Source organism: Emys orbicularis, chromosome 22, assembly GCF_028017835.1.
Source record: "Emys orbicularis isolate rEmyOrb1 chromosome 22, rEmyOrb1.hap1, whole genome shotgun sequence".
Classification (NCBI taxonomy): Eukaryota; Metazoa; Chordata; order Testudines; family Emydidae; genus Emys; species Emys orbicularis.
The window spans coordinates 9,362,209-9,389,594 of NC_088704.1; the positions used below are offsets into that span (position 1 = coordinate 9,362,209).

A 27,386-nucleotide genomic window follows, 5' to 3' on the forward strand; every position below is an offset into this window, starting at 1 on the left:
CCACAGCTTAATTATCCTTAGAGTTAGAAAGATTTTCTTAATATCTAACCTATATCTCCCTTGCTGCAAACGAAGCCCGTTACTTCTTGTCCTACCTTCAGTGGACATGGAGAACAATTGATCATTGTCCTCTTTGTAACAGCCCTTCACGTACTTGAAGAGTGTTAGCAGGTCTCCACCTCAGTCTTCTTTTCTCAAGACTAAACATGCCCAGTTTTTAACCTTTCCTCAGCAGTCAGGTTTTCTAGGCCTTTATTGCTCCCCTTTGGACTCTCTCTAGCTCAGGCCTCACCAGTGCCGAGTATAGCAGGGCCGCCCAGAGGATTCAGGGGGCCTGGGGTCTTCGGCGGCGGAGGTCCTTCTGCTCCGGGTCTTCGGGGCACTTCGGCGGCGGGTCCCAGAGAGAGTGAAGGACCCGCCGCCAAAGACCCGGAGCAGAAGGAGCCCTCGCCGCCGAACTGCCGCCGAAGACCCGGAGCGGAAGAAGCCCTCGCCGCTGAACTGCCGCCGAAGACCCGGAGCGGAAGAAGCCCTCGCCGCTGAACTGCTGCCGAAGACCCGGAGCGGAAGAAGCTCCGGGTCTTCGGCAGCGGGTCCTTAACTCGCTCCGGGTGTGTTCAGTGGCACTGAAGGACCCACCGAAAACTCTTGTGGAGGCCCATGAAAACTCTCGTGGGGGCCCCTGCAGGACCCGGGGCCTGCGGGGGCCCCTGAAAACTCTCGTGGGGGCCCCTGCAGGACCCGGGGCTTGGGGCAAATTGCCCCACTTGCCCCCCCCCCTCTGGGCGGCCCTGGAGTATAGTGGGACAATTGCCTCCGGTGTCTTTCATATGACACTCATGTGAATACACCCCACAATGGTATTAGCCTTTTTCTCAACTGCATCACATTGTTGACTCTCATTCAATTTTTGATCCACTGTAACCCCAGATCCTTTCCAGCAGTACTGTCACTTAGCCAGTTCTTCCCCGTTTTGTAGTTGTGCGTTTGATTTTTCCTTCCTAAGTGAAGTACTTTGTTACTTATCTTCATTTAATTTCATATTGTTGATTTCAGACCAATTCTCCGATTTTTTTCAAGGTCATTTTGAATTCTAATCCTGTCCTCCAAAGGGATTGCAAACCCCTCCCAGCTTGGTGTCATCTGCAATTATCCACTCCATTATCCAAACCATTAATGAAAAGATGGAATAAGAGACTCAGCCTTTTCAACAGCAGCCCCTTAACTTGAAAAGGGGGAGGGGGACAGAGGTACCTAGGATAAAATGGAAGGCAAAAACCCACACGCATTCCCAAGGCAGCTGAGCCCCTATTCAGGGGGGGTTTGTTATCCCTTCAAAAAAGGGAAGGGGACTAGGAGGCAAGCCTGTGAGAAAACATCAGCTTTCTATCTTAGTGACTCCAAGGCAACAGACATGAAACCAAGAAGCAAAATGCTCAGATTCAACCTTGAGAGCGCCAATGCTTTAACATTCCCCTCACTGCAAGCTGGACTGAACTGCTAAAAAGTCGTGACCAGCAGCCCCCCAGCCCCTCCTTGCTCTGTGTGTCTCTGGCTCCAGTTTAATTTAGAAAAAGCTTTTTTATGGCTCTGCGTTTTAAAAAAATCTCGAAGTCACTCGATCGATAAATCCTCTCCTTGGCTAAATAAACTTGGGGATATCAGTTAGCAGGAAAACTCTGGGTTATTCAGAGGCCCCTCGTTACAGCAGGGGCGATCGATACAAGAGGCACGAAAGTAGTCGCTCCTTTGTATTATTCATACTGGCATTGATTGGCTAGGAGAAAGATGGAATAATTCCCTGGGCAGCGTCGCCCCTCTCACAGGCTGTGCCCGTGATGCACTGCTGAACGTGAGTTACAGGTCCCCGCTCTGTGCCCGATCCATAGAGGATGAGTCCACGACAGCCCAGCTAGGGAACCTGAGATTTTTCAGCTCAAGCTGTAGCAGTTTATGGCTTTTAGATCTGGAGGTCCCCAATTCAATTTCTGGTGCGTCGGCCAAGATAGCAGTGGTTACATACCCTTGCCAAATATTTCATATTCCTACTAGGGATGGAGGAAGCCGTTCAAATCAACTAAGAATCCACCCAAGACTTGGACCACAGCAGCTGATATCTGGCAATGTCGGGAATCTCACAAAAGAAAGACTGTTCCCAGGAGTTGACCAGCCCAGGCTGTTAGCCAGAGGGATTAGGGCAGTGGTTCTCAAACTTGGGCTGCCGCTTGTTCAGGGAAAGCCCCTGGCGGGCCGGTTTGTGTACCTGCCGCGTCTGCAGGTTCGGCCGATCGCGGCTCCCAGTGGCCGTGGTTCGCCGCTCCAGGCCAATGGGGGCTGCAGGAAGGGTGGCGCTGCAGCCCTGGATCAGGGCACTTCTAGGGAATGCGGGCACAGCTGCAGAAGAAAGGCATCGGATAGGAATGCACCAGTTTTGCTTGGTGGCTACAAAGCGTGAAGTCTGCACTGCAGCCCCCCCCCTCCCACCCCCCCACCCCCGTCCAGGGTTCAGAACTGAAGAGAAGAAAGGTGTGGAGAGGTACAGTCATGAAAATGTTAGGGGAGAAGACATGGAAGCCCAGGGAGGAGTGTGGGGATGAGTCTCGGGGTCCTCAGGGAGAAGAGAACCACCCTCTGAAGACAGGCACTTCTAAGTGGTGTCTAAAATAGATCATGCTGTTGAAACACAAAGCAGCCTCCCAGTGGTGTAGTAACAGCTTCCTCCTGTGCAGCGACACAGGCTGCTCAGAGACAACAGGGTGTCCCTAGGATTCACAACAGGCCTCCTCCCTCAGCCACACGGGCACACCTGGGCTGTCTCACCTTTCAAGGTCTGTGACAGTGAGGGCGGTAACCGGTATCTTGTATGCCCTCATCAGCCACTCACCTGTACACAGGGCCTGTACTGTGTCCAGGTATCCCTCAGCAGGGCAATGAACCCCTGAGGACTGTTTGCTGAGTCACCTGGTGTCATGGAGTTGAGTCTCTCTGGCTGGGGGGACAGAACATTGCTTTGTTAACTGCCTCCCGGGCTGGGAGCCACAGTCCTGGATCCATAAAGGCAGTATCCCCGCGCCCCGCCCCGTGTCTTTACTGGGTGTTCTGTTCAGCCGCCTTGTGCACTCAGGCACTTAAGGAAACCAGGGAGGTCCCATCTGCGAGAGGAGGGGTCTTAGAGAGACCAGGTGGGGAGGCCATAGGTTTTATTGGACCCACGTCTGTTGGTGATAGAGACCAGCTTGATCCAATAAAAGATAAGACTTCACTCACCTGCTCTCTCTAATATCCTGGGACCAGCCACTTGGACACTGATTCGTAGCTTGCCTCTGTCAATCGTGGCTGACAGTCCTCCTCTGACAGCCGTTTATGAAACGTGTTTGGCCTCTCCGCCTAGTCCCAACCTGACAAGTATCCACAGGGTTGTGGCCCCTTGTTGGCAGCACAGCAGAGAAACCCGCAGCTGAATGCACCATGCCGAGGACTGGCCTACTCTCCCGTGCGGCAGGTGCTGGATTCATCAATCCCCTGCATCACAGGCTCCCAGGCTTCCATTGCCCGCATTCCTTCAACCTTTCTGTATTAAAATGAAAAGCTGACTTTAATGCCCCCGGTCTCGGCCCAAAGGCATCAGATACCAAGAGGGACCCATGAGCGGCACACGGGAACCACGTACAACCGCGCTATTGGCAGATCCCTAGGATCGACTTTGCTTCCCTCTCGTGCCTTGAGGGCGACTCCTCCATGGCAGGGTGGAGGTACATAAGTGGGGCATTGTGGGAGGAGCTGGTACTGCCACTGGGCATGCCAATAATTGTTCCGTGGAGAGCGGGTTTCAGACTCCAGGGCTGTCAAGCCAACCTTTCCTGAGTGTTTAAAAAAAGGGAGGGTCAAGAAGCAATGATCTGCGTCTCTTCTTGGTGTTTTCATTGAATGCTCTTTTTACCACCTTCTTTCCAAAGAGTTTATAAAACAACTGTTACCGGACACAGCTGTCAGTGCTGACAGTTACACCCTGCAAATGAAGATGGGCCCGTGATTCTCATTTGGATCCAGAGACGGGTGTCTAGTGCCCCCAAAATCTGGGAATGTTCCGCTTCGACCCGAGGTTTTCATTCAGCCCATTATGACAACTCAGGCACCATTTGCAAATTCTGATTGGACCGGGAAGCAAAGTTTGAGGGTGTTAAAATCTCGGGGTTTGGGCCAGGCCCAGATAGGGTGACCAGATAGCAAGGGTGAAAAATTGGGACAGATGTGGGGGGTAATAGGTGCCTATATAAGAAAAAGCCCCGAATATCGAGACTGTCCCTATAAAATTGGGACCTCTGGTCACACTGGGCTCAGGTCAACCTGGAAGGCTAGCGAGCCTCTCCCAGGCAATTCAGTAATTCCCCCCAAGGAAGAAAGCAAAAATACAGAAGGAAAGCAAGCTGGACTCAACTATCAAATATACCAAGGAAGTGGGACAGTCTCCAGCAGCTGGAAAACAGTCTCTTAATTAACAGTGAATTAGGCTCCTGCAGTAAGATAAAGGGAAGACAATGTGACATAATTAAAGAACAATGAGAGCAAATTGCTTCGCATGCCCCTGTGCACTCCTCCCCAGCAGGGTCTTGCTGCAAATCAGAATCGTTTGCTCCCACTGTCGCTTCCATTTGATCCTGGATGTCCTCATTTATCCTGGTCTGCCCATCACCCACAGGGGCTCTCTGATGCCTGCCCCACCGCCCTGTACTGGGTCAAACCTTAGCATGCAGCTCCCATCTCCCTCGGCTGTCTGATTTTATTCATTACATATGACACTTGGCTATGAGATTAAGGAAACAATCCGTTAAACAAAACAGCCCTATCCCCCTGCAACTTTCCTTCTCTGAAATTTGTCTGTCCCGCCCTTTGGAGGCTTCTGTGGCACATTTTAACAAACAAGCATCCAACATTTGGACCACAGATAGTTAACAAAAAAATCTAGACATGGCTTAGCCACATGCCAGACTCAAACTCCCTAGCGTGGCTTTCATCTGTAGATCAAAAATCATGGAATCCAAAATACAGTTACTCGAATGCACCATCTAGTGGTTCACTGGGACTCCCACAGATTCATTCCGCATGCATTCCTCTAAACCAGCGTTTCGCAACCTTTTTGATACCAGGGACCAGCTTGCTGCCTTCCTAAACTGTGTCAGGGAGATCTCAGGGATCAGCGCCGATCCACAGACCGGTTGTTGAGAAACACCGCTCTAGACAATAATACTGTTCAGTAGATCCAAAGAACTCAGTACACTTTCCCAGCCTCACAACACGCCCATGAAGTAGGTAAGTTAATTATTATTATTATTTACTTATTCATTGTATTGGGAAAGCCTCTAGGAGTGCCCCACTCCTGGATCAGGACCCCATAGTGCTAGGCACTGTGAAAACACAGAACAAAAGACTGCCCCTGCCCCAAGGAGGTTCAAATGTTTAACTTTCATACAATTTTGTCTTATTAACGTCATTTCACGGATGGATGAGGAACGAGGTTGAGAAACTTGGCCAGGATTTCTCTGAGAGTCACTGGCAGAGCCACGAATAGAATCCAGAAGTCTTGTCTCCCAGAGCTGTGCCCTGACCACTAGACAACGCTGCCATCTGCATTAACTGAATTAATTCATTCAGCTATTTGTATTAACTGGAAATCTTGGGGTACGGTGGCATTCCAGCTTTCAGTATCTTGTGATCAGTGTATTTACACATGAAAAATTACAAGAAAGCAGATATATACGTTTTCTAACACAGGTGACTTAAATAGAATATGAAAGTCTAATTACCAAGCACCTTTGTTACATTAAATCTATGTGCATTTTAAATTGGTAATGACAGATACACAGCTCAAAGTAGTTTTCAAAGAGAGAGGGGCTTGTTCTAATTCTGCATGGTATTTTATAGCCCCATGTCGATCCATTAAATATTTTCTGCTTATGCAAGATCTCCAGGATGAAATTACCCTAACAGATCATCTGTGAGTTCTTACAGATGCTAAGGACCAGACCCCCTCAGCTGCTGTAAATATGCATAGGCAATTGATTTACACTTCCCGAGGATCTAGTTGTCTGAGTATGAATTATCTGCAGATGTGATTCTTAATAAATAATCTGTGCAATTTATTCCATGATTTCCAGGCTGGGCAGAATTTTGTGATACTAGATGTTGAGTCTCTGAGTAAATTCCAGACAGGACCTAGCTCTTTAATGTTTAACTGATTCGCAGTTTTGACCCTTGGAATGGGACCTGGATTATTGTACCATAAATTGAGCCAGATTAAAGGCTGGTGGGTGCGCAGCCTTTAGGTTAGGTGACTCTAGGCTCCAGTTTTGCAAACTACCTTTAAAAAAATTCCCCTTTCCTTTTATTTAGCTTGCTCCACAAGAACACAGACAGGGTCCTTCCGCTGCGGAGATGTGCAGCGGCAACATACAGCCCACCAAGGCCTGGAACAGAACGGGAGTACATCGTGAAGGTCGGGGGTGTTAACGTTCTCCTATAATCTCTCCTGACATGAGTGAAATGGGGGAGAGAAGGTTTTAACCGTTCTCTTCCTGGGCTAATTCCAGCTCTAAGAAAGTTGGTGATAAAATGTGACTTGAATTTCAGCAGGAAATTAGCTTTTAAAAAGGGGCTTCATCCTGGGAAGTGCTGAGCGGGAGCCACTGCCGTGGGTGGGAGTCTCAGGATGTCACAGGACATGCTCAGCACTTCGCAGTATCAGGCCATAAACACAACATGGGACTGTATCCCTGAAAGGAGATCAGACCATGCCTCTTGGTGACCCTAAGTCACAGGGTCCTGGTCAGGAGTGGCAGCTGCTCTCTAAAAGTGGGTGGGGGCCACTGGTGCATGAACTGCGGCCCCGCCCCTTCCCCCCGAGGCCCTGCCCCCATACCGCCCATTCCCCTGAGGCCCCGCCCCCTTGCTGCCTCTTCCCCCCCAAGACCTCGCTCCCTCCTCTCCGCCCCCTCCCTCCTGTTGCTCACCCTTACAGCTGGTAAAAAGTGGGAGGGCTAAGCCCCCTGGCCCTCCTTCCGGCACCCCTGGTCCTGGTTCTTCTTTCTCGTGTTTCTCCCTCCCTCTCTCTCACACCTGCAGAAAGGATCCTGTGGACCAGGGAATAGTGTGACCCTGGTAGCATGAAGCAGAACGTTTCTGTGAGCAGAAGTGCCGCAGCGTCCCAGCCGGAGACAAGACACAGTTCGTTGTCATGCAGCAGCAGCAGCAGCAGCGCCCCCCTGCACTAGGAAGGACAGCGGGCACCACTCCTGTACAAGTAAAAGCCTCTTGACACATGTTGTCCTCAGAACATACTTTGTGTTCCTCTTTGGACCGTGCCATTCCTCACAGGGAGACCGAATGTAAAGCAATGTCCCCCTGGCAATAGGAACATAGGATAGATTTGGCCTCACAGATCCAGCCAGTGACCCACCTAGTCCGGTAGCTACCCCTTGGCAGTGACCAATCCCTAAATGCTGTTAGGAGGTGAACTGGAAACTTTCCCACAATGCAGTTAGCCAGCGGTACAATGCTGTGGCTAGAGGGAGAAACACCTTTCCTGACTCTCAGGTAATCAGCAGAAGCCTTGGAACATGAGATTTGATTCCGTGAGATAGGAATATCTCACCGTCCATAAAAGCGAATGTTATCAGTGGCTGTGAAATTATCCAGCCACAGCGTTTGACTCACTGCGGCATGGAACAGGGTCTATAACCAGCAGTGGGTGATGACAAGCTTCTCCAGTCAGGGGCAATAGCAGGTGAACTGAATGCTTCCAGGAGATGTGTGTCAGCCAAGGCAGGTTGGACACAGCTCCCCACAGAGTGTGGCAACACCAGTCATACAGCAGTGTGATGATGGGTGTGTGCTCCACACAAGCTCCAAAAGGGTAATGTGGGAAGCCAGTGGACCTACTGGGAGAGGCAGGGTGAAGTTCAGCAGAGAAGGAGCTGGTAGAGGACTATAAACTGAGGAAGTTGAGAGCAGAAGAGGGCAGCAGGCAAGGAGAGAGTCTGCAGTCACTCTCTGGGATGAGAGAAAGCCAATAGACCAGCTGGGAGCCCAGCCGGAGTAGAGAAGGTTGGCAAGCAACCAAGGGAGGCATAGAGCAGTGGCTGGGAGTGAAGCAGGCTGCAATGGCAAGCCCTGATAAAAGGGCACAATCCGGACTTCCAGGAGAAAGCTCAGTGGAGGAACAGCAAAAGGGATTTAAGAGACATGAAAGGCCAAGCCCAAGGCGGGCAGAAGTTGGTTTGGGTTTATTAGGAGATTCCAGGGAAGGTTCTTGAGGGGCTTTTTCACGGGGAAGGGGGAACTTATTCTGCTCTTAACTGACACACCTGTTCATTTTACCTGTCACTTGGGTTACCCATAATGCTCTTGATCCTGTTGGTTAATTATTACAGGCACTGGGCCTTCAGCAAGAGATTCCCCCAGCTCAGCCCCCTCTACCCGAGCCTGCATCAGAGTCCGAGCACCGACTTTCCCATGGTAAAGGACCCTGGTGTCGCACGCAGGGCTCCACTGCCACAGACGAGTGTGTGACAAGGGAGTAAACCCCTGGCACGAGCGAATCTGAAAGAATGCCTAAGGGATCAGGTGAGAGTGAGTTTCTATCAGAGTCCGTCCTGCTGGCTGCAGGACAGAGCCCCTAGTATCCTAGAGAGACAAGGTGGGTGAGGTAATATCTTCCAGCTGCTGCACAAACACACAGCAAGGGATTAGAGCTGGTTGGGGAAAAAATTCTGCACAGAATTTCAATCAAAACAGAACAAAAAATTGCTTTCATCAAAGCTTTCAGTGGAAAATTTTGACTTTTAATAAAAAAATAAAACCAACAGAAATTGTTCAGTGTTTGGCCAGGAAATTTTCAATTTTCTGATGAAAATTTTTAAAAAAATGTCTAGGAAAACAGATACTTTCCGTGTACATTTTTTTTACCTAAAACCGAACCGCTGTCTTCGAAGAGGCAATGCTCTCCCCTGGGTACAGCACTACGCTGGGAGCCAGGCTGCTAGTCTTGGTGTGCCTCTGCCTTGCTGCATGACCTTGAGTAAGTCACGTCCACCCTCTGTTCCATGGTTTTCCCCTCCCACCCCCACCTTTTCTCTCTCTTGTCTAGTTAAATGGTACATTTCTAAGGGCAGAGAGTGTTTTCTTATAGGGCTGGTTGAAAATTTTCCATCTAACCCAGGGGTGGGCAAACTTTTTGGCCCGAGGGCCACATCTGGGTGTGGAAAGTGTATGGCAGGCCATGAATGCTCATGAAATTGGGGGTTGGGGCGCAGGGGGAGTGAGGGCTTGGGGTGCGGGCTCTGGGGTGGGGCTGGGGATGAGGGGTTGGGGGTGCAGGAGGTGCTCCAGGCTGGGACCGAGGGGAATCAGGGCTGGGGCAGGGGTTGTGGCATGGGAGGGGATCAGGGATACAGGCTCTGGGGGGCGCTTACCTCAAGCAGCTCCCAGAAGTAGTGGCATGTCCCCCCTCCAGCTCCTACAAGGAGATGTGGCCAGGAAGCTCTGCGCGCTGCCCCATCCGCAGGCACCACTTCTGCAACTCCCATTGGCTGTGGTTCCCGGCCAATGGGAGCTGCAGGGGTGGCGCTTGGGGCGGGGGCAGCGTGCGGCGCCTCCTGGCTGCCCCTATGCGTAGGAGCCAGACGGGGGACATGCCGCTTCTTCTGGGAGCCACGTGGAGTGGGGCAAGCCCCCGACCCCGTTCCCCGGCGGGAGCTTGAGGGCTGGATTAAAACGTCTGGAGGGCCAGATGTGGCTCCCGGGCCGTAGTTTGCCCACCCCTGACCTAACCCCTTTTCAGTGGAAAATTGGGTTGGGGGTTTGTGCAGCACCTAGCACCAAGAGGGTTCTGATCCCAGCTGGAGCTGGTAGGCAGCCCTGCAACACGACGGATCATAACAACCGCAATAACTGGTTAAAGCTGCATTTTGGAGCTAACTTGCCTTTCCTGGGTTTAGCCTGGGCAAAATGCGATCATTAAAAGTAACCATCCAGCTAAATGCCAAGCAGGAAGAGAATGACTGTCTGCTCTGTACGGAACCTTTCAGAGAAAATGAGTGTATTTATCATCATGAATCAGAAGTCTCCCTAGCTTTAATGGAGAGGACGGGGAGTCATTTTTAACCGAATAAATAGCAGCTGGAATAGCACAACCAGTACAGTAGCCCCTGTACTTGTTATTTAGATATTCATCTTTGCCTGTAAATCCCCCGGATGGCCTAGCTGAGGGACAGTCTAGTGAGAGAGAGTTGTCTCCTCATGCACAGGGTAAGTTGGCAGAATGATTCAGCAGGAAAACAGCTGCAGTCAGCAAGGTGTCTTCCTCCAGGGTTAGTGTTTATAACCACAAAGTACACAGAAAATTCCCCAGCCTGAGGTTCATCCCAGTCCTATGACCTGACCTTCCCACGCTGCCTCCCAAGCAGCCAAATTATTCCCCTTCCCCTCACCCAATATGCACCCTGTCTAGCCACTTATATCAGAGTAGCAAGCACAATGGGATGTCAGATGCCACCATGCTTGTTCATAGGGGCCTGGGTAGAGCCCCTGCCCCCAGACATTCATTGAATTGTCAGGGTTATTCATTCGAGGAAGAAGAACCCAAGGTCAGGTCTGTGGGATGGAGTCCTTTAAGGTCACAGAAATATTTAACCATAGCATCTTTCAGGGCATGCCCGGCTGAGCACTGCAGTTTTTACCAAAAAAGTGACACCCATAAGCTGATAGCCAGTTTATGGGTGTAGCGTTTTGGCAAAAACAGCTGCTTTCATTGCCTGAGTTCCACTGAATTCCGACTGGCTCTTGGGCCCCAGATCTGGCTAGCAGCACCTGTGAATCTTTCTCTCCGAAGGATTTTTTAATTTGGGGGCCAGATTCCTAGTTGTAGGTGCTCAGCACTTCTGATCATTCCTAGAAGCCAAATACTGTGTAAGTTGTCAACTCCTCTACCCCCCATTGGCGAATGCAAGACGCAGTCTATTTTCCAGTGCTTTATCCAGTCTACTTTGAAGGCCTAGAGCAGGGGTTCTCGCAACAAATGTTTTGGTGGCCTCAGAGTGCGGCCACCAACTCATGGTGGCTGCACTGATACTTTTCCCCTAATATACTTAATTAACTTTAGGAAGGACAATTAAATATGCACAGATGCACATCCAAATCATTGTAATGTATATTTGTAGGGTTTTTTAGCAGATTCAATAACAAAAATAATGCTGACTTCCCCTTCAGCTCCCCCCCCACCCCATTTCCCTCTACACACACATATCCAGGGCTTAGTGGGTCCAGGGGCTTGCTATGAAAAGTGATATTTGTATATTTGTTAATATCACAGCACACTTAGTAGCTACCTGGGAGGCTATGAAAAGTGTTATTAACAAACATACAAGGATCACTTTTCACAGATAGCTAGTAAGTCTGCTGTGAAAAGTGATACTTGCATGTTTCTTAATATCACTTTTCTCAGCAAACCCCAGAACCCATTAAGCCCTGGATGGGGGGGCCGAAGGGAGAGGCAGCAGGGGCCAGAGGGGAAGGTGGGATGGATGCGGGACTGGGAGAGGCAGTGGGGGCCCGGGACAATGGGGGGGATGGATGAGAGGCCAAGAAGACAGCAGGGTCCTGGGAGGGGAGGGTGTTTTGGATATCGGGCTGTGGGAGGCAGCGGGGGCCTGGATGGACACAGGGGCGATGGGGGTGGGTGGCCAGAGCCAGGTGGCTGCTGCCATGCAGCCAGGGCTGGGGCTCAGTGCTCACAGCCAGAACCCGGAGCTGGGTGCCGGAGCCCAGGAGTGCGTGGCTGGAGTCAGGAGTCAGCGCCCGCCACTGCGTGGCTGGAGTCAGCGCTTGCTGCTGCGCGGCCAGGGGTTGGCATCCAGGGCCAGCTCCCACCACCGTGTAGCCAGAGCCCAGGAACAGAGCTGTGGGTCGGCACCTGCTGCTGGGCAGCTGGGGATCAGTGCCAGGGGCTGGGGCCACATGGCCGGAGAAGTGGGTTGGTGCCTGCCACTGCGTAGCCAGAACTGGGGACCAGAGGCCGACTAAGCTCCGTGGCTGGAGCCAGAGGTCAGCACCTTCTGCCCCGTGGCCAGAGCCCCGTGCTTGGAGCCCGCTGCCCTGTGGCCGGGGTTGGGGTCAGCGCCTGTAGCCAGCACCTGCCACTGCGCGGCTGGAGCCAGCGCCTGCTGCCATGCAGCCAGAACCAGGGGCTGGAGTCTGAAGCCCCGCCGCTGAAGGCCAGGGCCATGTGGCCAGAGCAAAGTAGGTCAGTACCCGCTGCCCTGTGGTTGGAGCCCGGGGCCGCATGGCCAGGATCCTGAAGTCCCACCACTGGAGACTGCCGCCCAAACCCTGTCCCCCCCAACGTGGGTCAAGAACTCACCTTGCTCCTGCAGCATTGTGCCCCACCTCTCTCCAGAGGTGGTGCAGGGCGCCACATCCAGAAGCAACAAGGAGGGAGGAGAAGAGGCCGATGCTTTGTACCCCCGCCTCCCCCATCACCGCCCAGGAGGGTGTTGTGGCCACACAAAAAGCCCCTGGTGGCCGCATGCGAGAAACGTTAGCCTAGAGTCACAGAGCTGCTGAGCACTTGAATCTCCCTGTGATTTCCGTAGGAGTTGTGGGTTCTCGGCACGTGTGATAATTGGGCCCTAACGACCAATATTTCAAAGAGCTCAGTGCAGGGGTAAGTGCTGAGTCCTGAGCACTCTTGAAAACCTTGCCTCAGTTTGGGTACCGAACACTTGGCAAACGTGCCCTATCTCTAGGCTTGGCAGAATTCGATTTTTATTTTTTTATCATTTCGATGGATAATATCAATTATTTTTAAGCATTTTTTTCCATTTAAATTTTCACAGTGGTGGGAAATTATGGGTGGGTGGGGGGGCGCCAGATAATAGGGGAGATCAGATATTAATTATTTAATGGCAGCAGACACCGAGATTCAAAAAGTCAAACCTTTATAACCGTTAGACCAGAAGTGGGCAACCTTTCAGAAGTGGTGCACGGAGTCTTCATTTATTCACTCTGATTTAAGGTTTCGTGTGCCAGTAATTCATTTTAACATTTTTAGAAGGTCTCTTTCTAGAAGTCTATAATATATAACTAACCTATTATTGTAAATAAGGTTTTAAAAATGTTTAAGAAGCTTCATTTAAAATTAAATTAAAATGCAGAGCCCCCGGGACAGGTGGCCAGGACCCGGGCAGTGTGAGTGCCACTGAAAATCAGCTCGTGTGCCGCCTTAGGTTGCCTACCCCTGCATTAGACACAATCTGACAACCTCACATGTCAAAATATACAAAGTAAATATCCTGAAATCAAACCCTAATACGTTCTCAAGCAGCATTTTTCTTACTTTGCCTATTTGTACATATTAGATGATTATTGATGGAAATATTATTTCATGGGTTTGTGTGTTTATGGTGAAATTGACATTTACTGATCAAAATGTAAATCCTTCCAAGTCTTCATAGGTGCTGGAACTGGGGGTGTTGCTGCACCCCTGGCTTGAAGTGGTTTCCGTTCTATACAGGGTTTACAGTTTGATTCAAAGGCTCTTAGCACCCCCACTATACACATTGCTCCAGCGCCCCTGGCCTACCTATCTCTCACTATCAGCTCAGGTTTGTCACTGAGTGTCTGTAGTCCTGTTTCAGAGGAGTAGCCGTGTTAGTCTGTATCAGCAAAAACAACGAGGAGTCCTTGTGGCACCTTAGAGACTAACAAAGTGGGTACTAGCCCACGAAAGCTTACGCCCAAATAAATGTGTTTGTCTCTAAGGTGCCACAAGGACTCCTCGCTGTTGTTTCTGTAGTCCTGGTATTTCCTTGCAGATTTTCCTCTGCGCCTCCTGAATTTCCTCCCAATGCCAATTCACCTCCTGGCAAAATGCCCCAGCCTGACGCACTGAAAGGACAGGGGAGCTGCAGAGCTGGGCAGAAAGTGGGTGGCGCTTGCTGACAGCTCTCCAGCGGTTCCACTAGCCGAAAGGCACTTTGAGAATCAGCTCGGACCACAGAGGGTGGAAGCTGCTTTTGCTAATGCAGAGCCAATCAGAGCCAGGCGGTCAGGGCATTGCAGGCTTTAGCCAATCGTGTGGGAAGCCTGTCACTGTGAGGATGAAATGCAGAGCCCTCCAAACTGGAGCCTGTTGCTTCTTTGTTGCTGCATTGTCATGGGACGGCTCCTTCCCTGAAAGCTCCTTTTCAAGCAGAGTCCTACCAAAGGTACATGCTCATCCTCAGCCCCAGCTTGCTCCCACAGAGGTACGGCAGCGGGGAGACAGACTGTCCGGGGTGGAGAAGGACAGCTCCATTGCAGAGAGAGGAGAGGCAGAAGAGAGAGAGAGAGAGAGATCAGGTGCACTGAATTGCTCTGGACACATCTCATGGAGACAGCGCGCAGACCAGTGCAGAGATACTGGTGAAAACTTAGAGCACGCCTCACAGGCTGCCCATGAATCCACCCTGTCCTACACACACTCAGAGGGGGAATGCAGCCAGGTCTGGGAACGCTCACGCGCACTTAGAGCTGAGCTGACTGTTAGACTCCTGAGCTAGAGGACTACGTAACACAGGAAAATCTTGAGCCACTGACAGAGGATGAGAGTGAGAGAACCGAATTGCAACACATACGCTCACAAGGAAGACACACGCAAATCCTCCACTCACTGGCACGTCCACCACATATACACGGTGAGTCAGTCTAACTCACACACACACACATACTATCTTCAGAAGCGGAGACTGGCACTTCCTCTTGCTCACACCTGTTTTCCCCCTCACTTGCTGCAGTTGTAAAGAGAAGAAGTCCTGCAGATACCCGTGAGTGTAACCATGGCCCAGGTGCAGTACGACTGTTCCAGGGGGAATCATCAGAACATCACCAATTCAACAGCCTCCCCCGTGGGACATGAGCAAATTCAACTCCTGTTGCACGTCTGCAAGGAAGCTAAGAAATCTGCTTACTGTCCGTATAGTCACTTCCCAGTGGGAGCAGCACTACTGACTTGTGATGGGAAGATCTTCTCTGGTAAGTAAGGACAGCGCTCCCCCAAACGGTAACACCTCAGCTTCTGAAGAGCTGGGCCCTATGCCCTCCAGTGACTCTGATGAAGTAGAGGCACCGGAGTCATAGAATCATAGGGTTGGAAGGGACCTCAGGAGGTCATCTAGTCCAACCCCCTCCCCCTGCTCAAAACAGGACCAATCCCCAGATGCCTAAATGGCCCCCTCAAGGATTGAACTCACAACCTTGGGTTTAGTAGGTCAATGCTCAAACCACTGAGCTATAGTCAGGGCTCCCTGAAAAGGCAGAGACTGTTTGATAGCAACATGAGCAAAATGTTGTGCAGGAAACTTGTCCTGTATTCTTCATGTCGTCATCCTTTGCTTCCCCGAGATGTGGCACTGGCCTCACTCGGCTGTAAGGTGGTTTGGATTTGGGCCGTCCTTTCCAAACTGGGTCACAATTTATAATCCGTCTCTGGTTCCGGTTTCTGTCAATGGCCTGCCTTCCTCCTCCAGCCTTGGACTAGCAAGAGGAAACTAAACCGGGAAGCCCCTTGCTTCCATCTTGTTTGTGCCCCCACCTGTGGCCACGGGCTACGAAAATGACGGCATACTCACCAGTATTGCCAGACCTTGGGATTCTATTACAAGTCTCATGATGACAGGTTTCAGAGTGGTAGCCGTGTTGGTCTGTAACAGCAAAAAGAACTAGGAGTCCTTGTGGCACCTTAGAGACTAACAAATTTATTTGGGCATGCAACCCCCGAGCATGCCCAAATAAATTTGTTAGTTTCTAAGGTCCACAAGTAAGTTTCATTATGTTTCCAACAGCCCAGCTCCTCGAGACATGAGAGAACCTGAGCTTTCATTTTTGTAATAGTAAGTTTCTAGCCTTCATGGCTGCAGACAAAAGTTTTTGGAAAAAGGGATCCCCCAAGGCTCAAAAACACAGAAAGCAAAGAAAATGAGCCCACATCTGCTACTGCTAGAATCTTATGATTTTCAAGCCAATCTGGGGGGGCCTGAGTCATTATTTTTGCCTGTGTTTCCAGGTACTCCCCTGTCTGTCTATATCCACCCATTTCTTGTCTGGTGGAATGTAAGCTTTCAGGAAGAAACCACCTTTTCATTCTGTGTTTGTACAGCACTTAGTGGGGTGGGTGTGGTGGATTGGATCACAGAAACCTCCTTGGGAACTGCCAACTGATGTGCCAAGACTGCCTCTGCCCCTGCTTTCCCTGCCAGCTTAGGACTCCAGCACCCTGTCTTGTTGAGCCAGACACGCCCGTCTGCTCCAACACAGACCCAGGGTCTGAATTACGTGCCCCAAAGCTGCAGACTTAACTGAATGCAGCTTACAGTAATGTTCCTGTCTTTAACACTCAGATGCCCAACTCCCAATGGGGTCTAAACCCCAAATAAATCCATTTTACCCTGTATAAAGCTTATATAGGGTAAACTCATAAATTGTTTGCCCTCTATAACACTGATAGAGAGATATGCACAGTTGTTTGCCCCCCCCCCCGGTATTAATACATACTTTGGGTTAATTAATAAGTAAAAAGTGATTTTATTAAATACAGAAACTAGGATTTAAGTGGTTCCAAGTAGTAACGGACAGAACAAAGTGAATTACCAAGTAAAATAAAATAGAACACGCAAGTCTATGTCAAGTCTATACAAATAGAACCTCCCCAGTTCCAGTAAGCTTCCTTTTACAGACTAGTCTCCTGCTAGTCTGGGTCCAGCCATCACTCACACCCCCTATAGTTACTGTCCTTTGTTCCAGTTTCTTTCAGGTATCCTTGGGGGTGGAGAGGCTATCCCTTTAGCCAGCTGAAGACAAAATGGAGGGGTCTCCCAGGGGTTTAAGTAGACTTTCTCTTGTGGGTGGAGACCCCCTCCTTACTCCTATGCAGAGTCCAGCTCCAAGATGGAGTTTTGGAGTCACATGGGCAAGTCACATGTCCATGCATGACTCAGTTTTTACCAGCCAAGCCACATTCCTGGGAAATCTCCGATGTGGATTGGTGTCTCCAAATTCACTGTTGGCTTAAGTGGTTCTTGATTGGGCACTTAATCTGCTGGCCAAATGCTTTACTAGGGCTATCAAGCAAGTAGACAGCCAATATTCCTAACTTCAAGTACAAAAATGATACATGCATACAAATAGGAGGAATGTATTCAGTAGATCACAACCTTTACATAGATATGTTACATGGCACATGTAGCATAAAACACATTCTAGTTATGGCATATATACATTCATAAGCATATTCCATAAAGCCTTATGAGGGGACACTGTCACAGTGGGGTCCTGGCCCGTAACTGGGGCTCCTAAGTGCTATTGCAGTGCAAATCATCGTAACGATTCTTGAAAGGTTGAGGTTGGCAATCTTGCATCTCTCTGGGGGCAGAGCAGGTCGCACTGACTATGCCATTCTGCTCTGCCTGCCTGGGCCATATTGCTCTCCCTTGCTGAGCAACAAAAGGCTGCCGTCTGAGCTCCTGGACTGCATTCAAATCTTTGCTGCAAAACAAGTCAGGGCTGGGAGAGCCCATTGGAGTCACAGGTCCTCTGTGATGCTGGCTAAACCTGGGCTCGGTTTCCTCTGGGCTCGGTTTCCTCTGTGCCTGGGCAGAGTCGAGACATCTGAGCCGGACGGGGATTTCCTCTTAGGATAGTGAACTATAGGGCATCTCTTTGTCATAGTGATAAAAGAGACAATGCTGTGGGGGTGGGAGACATGCCAGATCTTGCCTTGGATGGGGATGGCCCTTGGGTGTTCTTCCCAGGTCCCTGTGCAATCAGAAACAGGGGCCTGTTGAAGGAAATGGGTCAAAAAGAGATGGGTTTGGAGACCCCAGCACCACCACTTCACTCCCCTGAGAATGAAAAAGAAGAGAGCCAGGATACTTCACCTCACTTTCTGAGAGGAGCCAGAAGGGCTCTGGGGCAGACCTACCTACTTTTCTAAAGGTTCATGGTTAGAGCAAAGCGAATAATGAAAAATATGTGTAACCCACACACCTTCTGGGGGTGGTGTTTGTCCCACCTAGTGGCACTGAGACCACTTAGAGCGAGTTAAATGAGTCTGCTCTACAGCCTTAGCTAAGAGTCAGTTGACTTTTAGCTCATGCACTAAGCTCTAGAGGTCCCAGGTTCGATCCCGCCTGCCGACGACCGGGGTCTGTTGGCGTTGCATATGTATTTGCAAATAATTATCTAATGGAAAAAAATCTGGCCCTTGAGTCTGGATATTGTGCCTTTAGGATCTCGTTCCTTCCTTTCATCAGCAAACCTGCAGTATGCATTTACAACCTACTTTTCAGAGGTGCTCAGCATCTGCAGGGCTCATTGATTTCAGCTGAAGTAGCAGGTGCTCATCGCTTATGAAAATGAAGGGCTCAAGCTCATGCAAACATTTATGCACATACTGAACTTTACTTGCTTCCTTAAAATGAGGCACGTGCTTAAGTGCTTTGCTGTCTCAGGACCATATAGTACTTAAAATAACAAACCCTGTATACAATACCTTGCACCTGCATCCCCATAACAAAGCAGTCATCTAAGGAGGCAATTAAATACTGAAAAAAGACAAAGACTGAATGGCCAAAGCTACTGAAATGCACTTTAACTTTGGGACTCTGGTGATCTAACGCCATCGGATGCCATTGAACGGAGGATTCTGCTGATAGCAGCTCCCTCTCTTCATGCAATCAGAATCCTGGGTGCTGTTAAAAGTGGTGCTGGTGATTCAGTGGGTGGAATTCTTCTGTCTGGGGCAGTCCAATACCCACCCCCCGTTGTGGTGGTAGCGGTACCCCAGGGCTGTCTTCTGAAGGTCAAAATTCGCTGCATGCTTAAAGAGCATGACTCCTCTGACTTCAGTGGAGTTGTGCCAGCTAACACCAATGCTGAATTTGGCCTATAGCCTTAAAAGGTCCCATGTCATTAATTATTCCTTATTTTAAATATTGATTTATGTTTTACTAGCGCATGTTAAGAGCTAATGTAAAGAGCTGCACAAAAGAAACCATTTGCAGTGTGCTACAAAAAGTATTATCGGTCCCACAAAACTCAACGATTCCGCTACATATTTTTTGAGGGCCATCTACTGGCACCCTATCCCTCAACTCTGTCTTTACATGTATACAGATATACAGTGCTCTCGTAGCTGGGCATAACTAGGGGCATAATTAGGCGGTTCAGCCCATAGGGTTCTAGCCGTTTTGCAGCGTGAATAATTCTGCCTCCCTAAATCCCATCTGCAATTTCAGCTGGACACCATGCTCTCCACTTCCTCTCACATTGCTGTGTATGCTCCACCTCAGTGCTGGGTGCAGTGATTCCTGTCTATGACCTTGTAGAGCAGTGGTTCTCAAACTAGGGCTGCCGCTTGTGCAGGGAAAGCCCCTGGCGGGCCAGGCCGGTTTGTTTACCTGCCGCATCCGCAGGTTTGGCCGATCGGGGCTCCCACTGGCCGTGGTTCGCCACTCCAGGCCAATGGGAGCTGCAGGAAGTGGCGTGAGCTGAGGGACGTACTAGCCACCGCTTCCCACAGCCTCCATTGGCCTGCAGTGGCGAACTGCGGCCACTGGGAGCTGCGATCAGCCAAACCTGCAGATGCAGCAGACAAACCAACCGGCCCGGCCCGCCAGGGGCTTTCCCTGAACAAGCGGTGGCCCTAGTTTGAGAACCACTGTTGCAGAGCACTCCTGGATGAAGGGCACCACATCAGTAGGTCAGACTGTATTTATTGTCAGACAAGTTTGAAAAGTAACAACGTGCTCTGTACTTCCTTTAGGCTGCAATGTAGAAAATGCCTGCTACCCCCTGGGGGTATGTGCTGAACGCACTGCCATTCAAAAAGCCGTATCAGAAGGGTACGTGAATTTCAGAGCCATGGCCATTGCTAGGTAAGTGAGAGCTCTGAATCACATCCCTTTGAATCATTTCAAAATGTGCTTGTACCGGAAAACTGTGCAACACTTTTGTTCCTCTAATTCTCTGCTTCCTTCGCTTTAAACACACAGGCACGTACAGCTCCGGGTGGTGGCAAGAGGCAATTGCCATCCTTTCAAAATGAGTTCTCCCTTTTACCTAATTTTTGCAGCATCAACTTTGAAGAATGGGAGAAAAATGTGATTAGAGAGTTTTGTTTTGCGAGATTATCATTAAACTACATTGCAACCACTTTTAAGACTGAGGTCTGGGTCCTGCCAGCCATTACTCATGCAAATAGTCGCACAGAAGTGAGTAGGACCATTTGAGGGACCCTGATCCCGCAAACTGATCTGTGCAGGACCTCACAGAACTCAGCAGGGCACAGGGGTCCAGTTTGCACAATCCAGGCCCAAGTGAGCACCTAAAGGAGATGCAAAAATCAGCTGTGGGCTTTTAACTAAAGATTGAACGCAACCATCCTGGAAACCTTGCTGCGACTTTTAAATTGGTCAGCCAAAAACTGGAGGCTGCTATTTTAGTTGGTCCTTACTGTAAGCTTCTGTACTGTGATGTGACTGTAGGCTCCTAATTATCGGTTTGACACAGAGCAAGTGAGGAGTTGTTGAGAACATTTTGTGCTAATGGACTAAAAGCAGAAGCGATGTCAAATTATACTACTTGGGAATAATCCATGTCAGTAACCAGAGCCAAGGAATTAATTTTATTCAGAACAAAGGGGCCACATTCATGAAAAGGGATAATGAAGAGAGAGAAATTGTAGGTTTGAATTTTAACAATCACCCGACATCCTTGCTTTGTTTTAGTCTCTCCTTTCAAATGTTCATGAATATTTCTAGGGATAATGAGCAGGTTTCTATATTTATATTAACCTGGTGCTTGCTAAGGAGCAGATCCTTTGTCTTCTACGCACAATGATCATCAACACTGGAAAGGAGTAAAAGCTATATGGTTCTGTAGTCCATCCTATGCAGGGTTAGCTACAAGGTACTCCTGAGTGCTTCGTCTAGTCTTGTTTTTAAACGCCTTCCAATACCTCCCTCAGGAGGGTATTTCACATCCTAACAGACTTTGCGGTTAGAAAGCTGATCCTGATATTCATTTGAAATGCACCATTCTTTCACTTCACCCCATTACTCCTAGTGATACCGTCTTATGTCCCCCTTCCCTCCCAAATGATTCTCATGCCTTCCTTGATCTTAACACCTTTCAGATACTTGGAGATAGATACACAGGTGTCAGAATCCTAGTAAAGTCCAAACTGATGGGCCAGTGCTTTCCCTATGGGGCTCTCCCAGTAAGGGATGAAAACGGAGTAAATACCAGCACAGAATGGCCAATGTACACAGAAGAGGATGAGATGCACAGAAACAGCAACATCCCCCCTTTCCTCGGAAACCTCTGTGGGCTTTGGGAAGACATGACAGGGTCATGATCAGGGACAAAGTTGCTGCCCATGTGGCATCAACCCTCCCGCCCTCAACCCTCCAAACTCACAAATCTGTGGGGATTTACTGCAGTAAAAGCCTGGAGTGGATTTTCCCAGCCTTGTAACGTTCCCAGGATCTGAACCCTGTGCAGTGTGGAGCCCAGCTCCATAGAGCAGGGCTGCCCAGAGGGGGGGGCAAGTGGGGCAATTTGCCCCGGGCCCCACAGGGGCCCCCACAAGAGTTTTTCAGGGCCCCTGGAGCGGGGTCCTTCACTCGCTCCAGGGGCCCCGGAAAACTCTCGCGGGCCCCGGGCCCCCGGAGCTTCTTCCGCTCCGGGTCTTCAGCGGCAATTCGGCGGCGGGGGGTCCTTCCACCCCGGGACCCACCGCCGAAGACCCCAGGCCCCCTGAATCCTCTGGGCGGCCCTGCCATAGAGCCTCCCAACTCCATGTGCTGGTGTGTAGTGGAGGTTAGATGGTGGGCTTGGGGAGGTGGGAAGGGTCAGAAGACCCACCACAATGTGGATCCTGTGGTCCTTTTCCCACCCTGGAGAGAAAGGCACTAGGATTATAGACTGCAATAGTAGCTGCAGAGTAATTCCAAAACAAAGCAGGTCTCCAGAACCCAGCGCCCGGATTAGCAAGTTTGAGTGAATGATCAGCCATTGAAAGACGCCTTACACGAGTGGTTCTCAAACTTTTGTACTGGTGACCCCTTTCACATAGCAAGCCTGAGTGCGACCCCCCTTATAAATTAAAAACACTTTTTTACGTATTTAACCCCATTATAAATGCTGGAGGCAAAGCGGGGTTTGGGGTGGAGGCTGACAGCTCACGACCCCCCGTGTAATAACCTCGTGACCCCCTGAGGGGTCCCAACCCCGAGTTTGAGAACCCCTGCCTTACACAAAGTGGTATGCAAGCTGCTTTCAACGCATTTTAATACAACCAGATGCCAAGTTTTACATCTGGGAACAAGGAATACAGGCCATACCCATAGAATGGGGGACTGTATCCTGGAAAGCAGTGACTCTGAAAAGGAGTCATGGTGGACAAGCAACTCAGCATGAGCTCCCAGTGTGAAGCTGTGGCAAAAACGGCCAATGCCATCCTCGGATGTATAACCCGGGGACAGGGCCGGCGTTAGCAGGTGCAGGGCCCCACGCCGGGACGCGAATTGTCTCGCGCCCCCCCACCCCAACTCTGCCCCGACTCCGCCCCCTCCCTGCCCCATTGGATCCCTCCCAAAATCCCCACCCTGGTCCCGCTCCCTCCCTGCCCCATTGGATCCCTCCCCAAATCCCCGCCCTGGCCCCGTGTCTTCCCCAAGCACACCGCATTCCTCCTCCTCATCCCTCCCGCTCCCTCCCAGGCTTGCGCTGATCAGCTGTATGGCGGCGCAAGCGCTGGAGGGAGGGGGGAGAAGCAGGACGCAGCTTTTTTTTTGTTTGTTTGTTTTTTCCTGCTCCGCCGGCAGCCCCGGACGTTGCGGGGCCCTCTTAGGCACGGGGCCCCATTCCAGGGAATCGGCCGAATCAGCTTAAAGCCGGCCCTGCCCAGGAAGTAGTGAGTGGGAGGAGGGAGGTGAATTTATCTGAACACGCCATTGGTGAGAGCAATACTGGAATACAGCATCCAGTTCTGGTGTCCACATTTAAAAAAAATATGTTGAAAAATTGGAGAGGATGCAGAAAAGAGCCACAAAGATGATTTGAGGGCTGGAGATAATGCCTGACAGACTGAGCACATTTATTCTTCAGGTAAAAGCACCACAGAGAATCCATAATAAAAACAATGATTAGATTTAAACACACACCAAATATAACAGGAGTCACCCCCATCAGTCCTATGAGACCCGGCCCAAGTATTTCCAACCCTTCCGCCTGGGTGGGGCCCCCTTTGGTCCTGTATATTTGCTGGATCAGAAGGCAAGCACTGTGTCAGTTCAAACTCACCCCTTTATACCAAAAAGTCCTTTCGTTGTCTGCCAGTCTCTGGAAAACCCAGCTTGAACCAGTATGTGCAAACTATGCCAAGGCGTGGTACCTCACTGATGTTAAAGAACTTCTAGAGAGTGACTTGCCTTAATCTCCCACCACCACCGTGGTCTTTTGTTCCTGTAGGCGCTGTGATAGCCCTTCCCCATGGAGTAGAACACAATCATACATAAACCATTCATAGATTTAATACAATCTGGTCCCCAACCATATTGTATGGGGCTGCAATATCTGTCACAGCTACCTCCCTGGGAGAAGTTGAGCAAGTCACTTCACCTCTCCTTTCCTCAGTTTCCCCATCCGTCACATAGGGACAATGATCTTGACCCTCCTTTGCAAAACACGTTGGGATTTATTGGTAGAAAGAGCAATCGGAGTGCTATTTACTAACTACTGTTTGTTATTATTTGATGCATTAACATTATTTATCTGATGCATTAACTGTATAATAATTTTCCATCATGAGCTAGACTGACCTCTGCATTCTATTCTCCTTCGATAGCAACACTGAAGAGGACTTCATCGTGCCCTGTGGGGCCTGCAGACAAGTAATGAGAGAGGTAAACAACTTTTGCTTTCTTTTTCAACAGCTGAAACTAAACTGCTTTAATTCCCACCCACCTGCCTGGCTGAGAACATTGGTTTCTTTCAGACCCCACAATGCTCACTCTGAAATGTCAGGGGACAGAGCTCAAAAATTTGCAGAGTAAGGAAGCATTCTGAGCTGTGCCAAATTGTGGGCATCACACTTCCTGCACCCCACAGCACCAAGCTGGGAAGGTTTTGAATGTCGAGAATGACAAAAGGAGAGGGAAACTCTGGGGTCAGTAAACAAGGGCTTCCAAGTTTGGAAACAATATTAATCCCTAGATTGCTGACCGCAGTGTGTTTTCAAGGGCAGAAACAGAAGGGAAGTTCAGCTCTGGTGTAAATAGGTGTGGCTTCGGTGCAGCTTACGCTAGAGCCGGATTTGCCCCTACAGCTCTCAATAGTATTACTACAGGGCCAAAGCATGAAAAGGGAGCCAATCTTGAGTGCAAGGGCTCTGGTCAGGAGAAAATACACTGAAACACGAGAGCTGAGGCAAGGAATCCTTGGCCCCAGCATATATTTTGGGATTTTCTAGGCACTCAGTTTGTGGATACTGGGGGAAGTATCAGCTAAGGACTGGTGCTCCCCTCAAGCACAGGGTCTGGTGCTCTGCAGAAATCTATTAGCCATGCCACCAAAGCATCCATTCCTCCCCTTCTGGTTGAGGCCATGTGGACTGCAGAGATGCAGGAGGGTTTCAGAGTTCAACATGGGGGCTCCCTGTGTTACATAGTCTGCAAATGCAGCGAGGATGCAACATTTCCACTGCATTTGGGCCCTGCCCATCTGCAGAAGTCTGCTCAAGATTTAGCCTGCAGCATTTAGGACCGTTACTGTAGAATGCTGGAGTATTTTGAAACACAAGGATCTTAGGAGCTCCACCGGCTTCATTTTCTTCATAAAAATAACAGGAGTACTTGTGGCACCTTAGAGACTAACAAATTTATTAGAGCATGTGCAGCAAACAGGTATAGCACCAAAACGGCTCTAAGCTGCATGTAACGTTTTCAGCACAACTTTAATGGCTAATGTTTAACTGATGGCAGATTCCCTACAGGGATAAGCAGCATTATTTCAAAGGTAAAGTTCCCCGAGGGCCTGATCCCGTATACTTTATGCATCTGAAATTTCCTTTGGAGGTTAAAGCCAGTTTTGGATCTCCAAGAAATGAAGTATCAGGCTCTAATCTAGAAACTGGTAGAGGATTTAACACAGGGGTGGGCAAACTTTTTGTCCCAAGGGTCACATCTGGGTATGGAAATTGTATGGTGGGCCATGAATGCCCATGAAATTGGGGGTTGAGGTGCGGGAGGGGGTGAGGGCTCCGGGAGGGGGTGAGGGCTCCAGCTGGGGGTGCAGGCTCTGGGGTGGGGCCAGAAATTAGGAGTTCAGGGTGCGGGAGGGGGCTCCGGGCTGGGGCAGGGGGTTGGGGTGCGGGGGTGAAGGCTCCGGCTGGTGGGGCTGGGGATGAGGAGTTGGGGGGTGCAGGAGGGTGCTCCGGGCTGGGACCAAGGGGTTCGGCGGGCAGGAGGAGGATCAGGGCTGGGGCAGAGGGTTGGGGTGTGGGACGGGGTCAGAGGTGCAGGCTCCAGGCGGTGCTTACCTCAAGCAGCTCCCGGAAGCAGGAAGCAGCGGCATGTCCCCCCTCCGGCTCCTATGCGGAGGCGCAGCCAGGCGGCTCAGCGCCCTGCCCTGTCTGCAGGCGCCGCCCCTGCAGCTCCCATTGGCCATGGTTCTTGGCCAATGGGAGCTGCAGGGACGGCGCTTGGGGTGGGGGCAGTGTGCAGAGCCCCCTGGCTGCCCCTATGCATAGGAGCCAGAGGGAGGAGGTGCCGCAGCTTCCGGGAGCCGCATGGAGCCACAGCACGCGCAGAGTGGAGCAAGCGCCGGAGCAGAGCAAGCCCTGGACCCTGCTCCCCGGTGGGAACTCGAGGGCCAGATTAAAACGTCTGAAGGGCCGAATGCAGCCCCTGGGCCGTAGTTTGCCCACCCCTGCTTTAAAAGGTTGCTCAGAGTTTCATATTAATGTGTTAATACTATAAAGGCCTCCAAACTTTGCCCCAAGGAAGAGGTTGCTTTAGGAACTTGCCAGGAGCTAAAGTGGGACAAGCAGGCAGATGTGAACTTCAGGCAGGGAGCTGGAAGGAGGGTTAAGGAGCTCTTAGTGCAAAACACGGCAGAAGGCTCAGGATAGGAAGGGGGAGAGAAAGGGGTCTGAATAGGCAAAGGGTTAATGTTAGGAAAATACAAAAGCGGTAAGCAAACAAACAAACCCCAACAAGAATAAAGAAAAAGGAAGCTGGTGAAACAAAACAAACACAAGCCAAATAGCCCAGTGTTAATATGCAGAACAGAACAATGGCAAAATCTAATGGGCAATGAGCCAGCTGCCTGCTGCAGTAAAAAAAAGTTAACAGAATGCTCATTTTAATTGAATTTACTTCAACTGTGTTTACCCCTCTCCCCCTTTCTGCAAATAGTCTAGCAAATGACTCTCTGCAAGGCTAGCTATAGGAATGTGACTCGTTATGACTGCGTTTTAGCCTCTGCTCCTGAAGTTCTGGGTGGGTAGATTCCTGAGCCTGTACAAAGCCGACTCCCCGTCGTGCAGGGATCAACCCATGAGGAATAGTTTGCATGATCGTGGCCTTCGACAGTAAGCTCTTCATGGCAGTCACTTTGTCTTATTGCATATCTGTAAAGCGCTGGGCATGCTTTGGCATTGATCCTGCATTTGGATCTACCTGGGCACAAGACACATTTGATCACGGGATCAGGGCCTTTGTGCACTATAAAAATAATACAATAAAAAGATGGGTAATTGCTTCACCTTCCCGTGAAATGCAGCCACCTCTGGGTTGAAGTGCAGGACCATCATATGGGACAATGAAACATAAAAAGAATGGCCAGCCACTTAGACAGATACCACATTTTTTTAAAACACACATATTGTTTCTACTTATGGTTTATTTAACTGTTTTTCGCTATTGGGTAAATACCAATGAACAAGTAACAGTTCTGCACAGGTGCGATTCACAGACAGTTCTCTTTGACTCTTTTTCTAGTTCAGTAGAGACTGGGACATTTACATGACGAAACCAGATGGGACCTATATAGTCAAGACTCTTCAAGAGCTCCTGCCCCTGTCATTTGGACCAGAAGATCTGAAGAAGTTCTGAAGAGTATGTGGAGCATGTGATCTGCAACGACACTAAAGAACCTCCAGACAATCTTATGCTTTCTGTCTGCAGGACGAAGATTTATTTCAGATACTTCCCAACTCTGTCTCCTAGGGAATGTCATTCAACTTCTGTAAGCCTCAGGGAACTCCAATGCAAATAATTTTCATTTATACTAGGCCT

At 50.0% G+C, this 27,386-nt stretch overlaps 1 protein-coding gene across 1 annotated transcript; it reads left to right on the forward strand.

Annotated features, from left to right (window-relative positions):
* Positions 1–14,867: 14,867 nt before the first annotated feature.
* On the forward strand, positions 14,868–27,203 carry CDA (cytidine deaminase). The gene is made up of 4 exons (XM_065421298.1): positions 14,868–15,063; positions 19,850–19,961; positions 23,936–23,993; positions 27,090–27,203. Exons 1-4 carry the CDS (start codon positions 14,868–14,870, stop codon positions 27,201–27,203), a joined length of 480 nt encoding a protein of 159 aa, XP_065277370.1.
* The last annotated feature ends 183 nt before the right edge of the window (positions 27,204–27,386 follow it).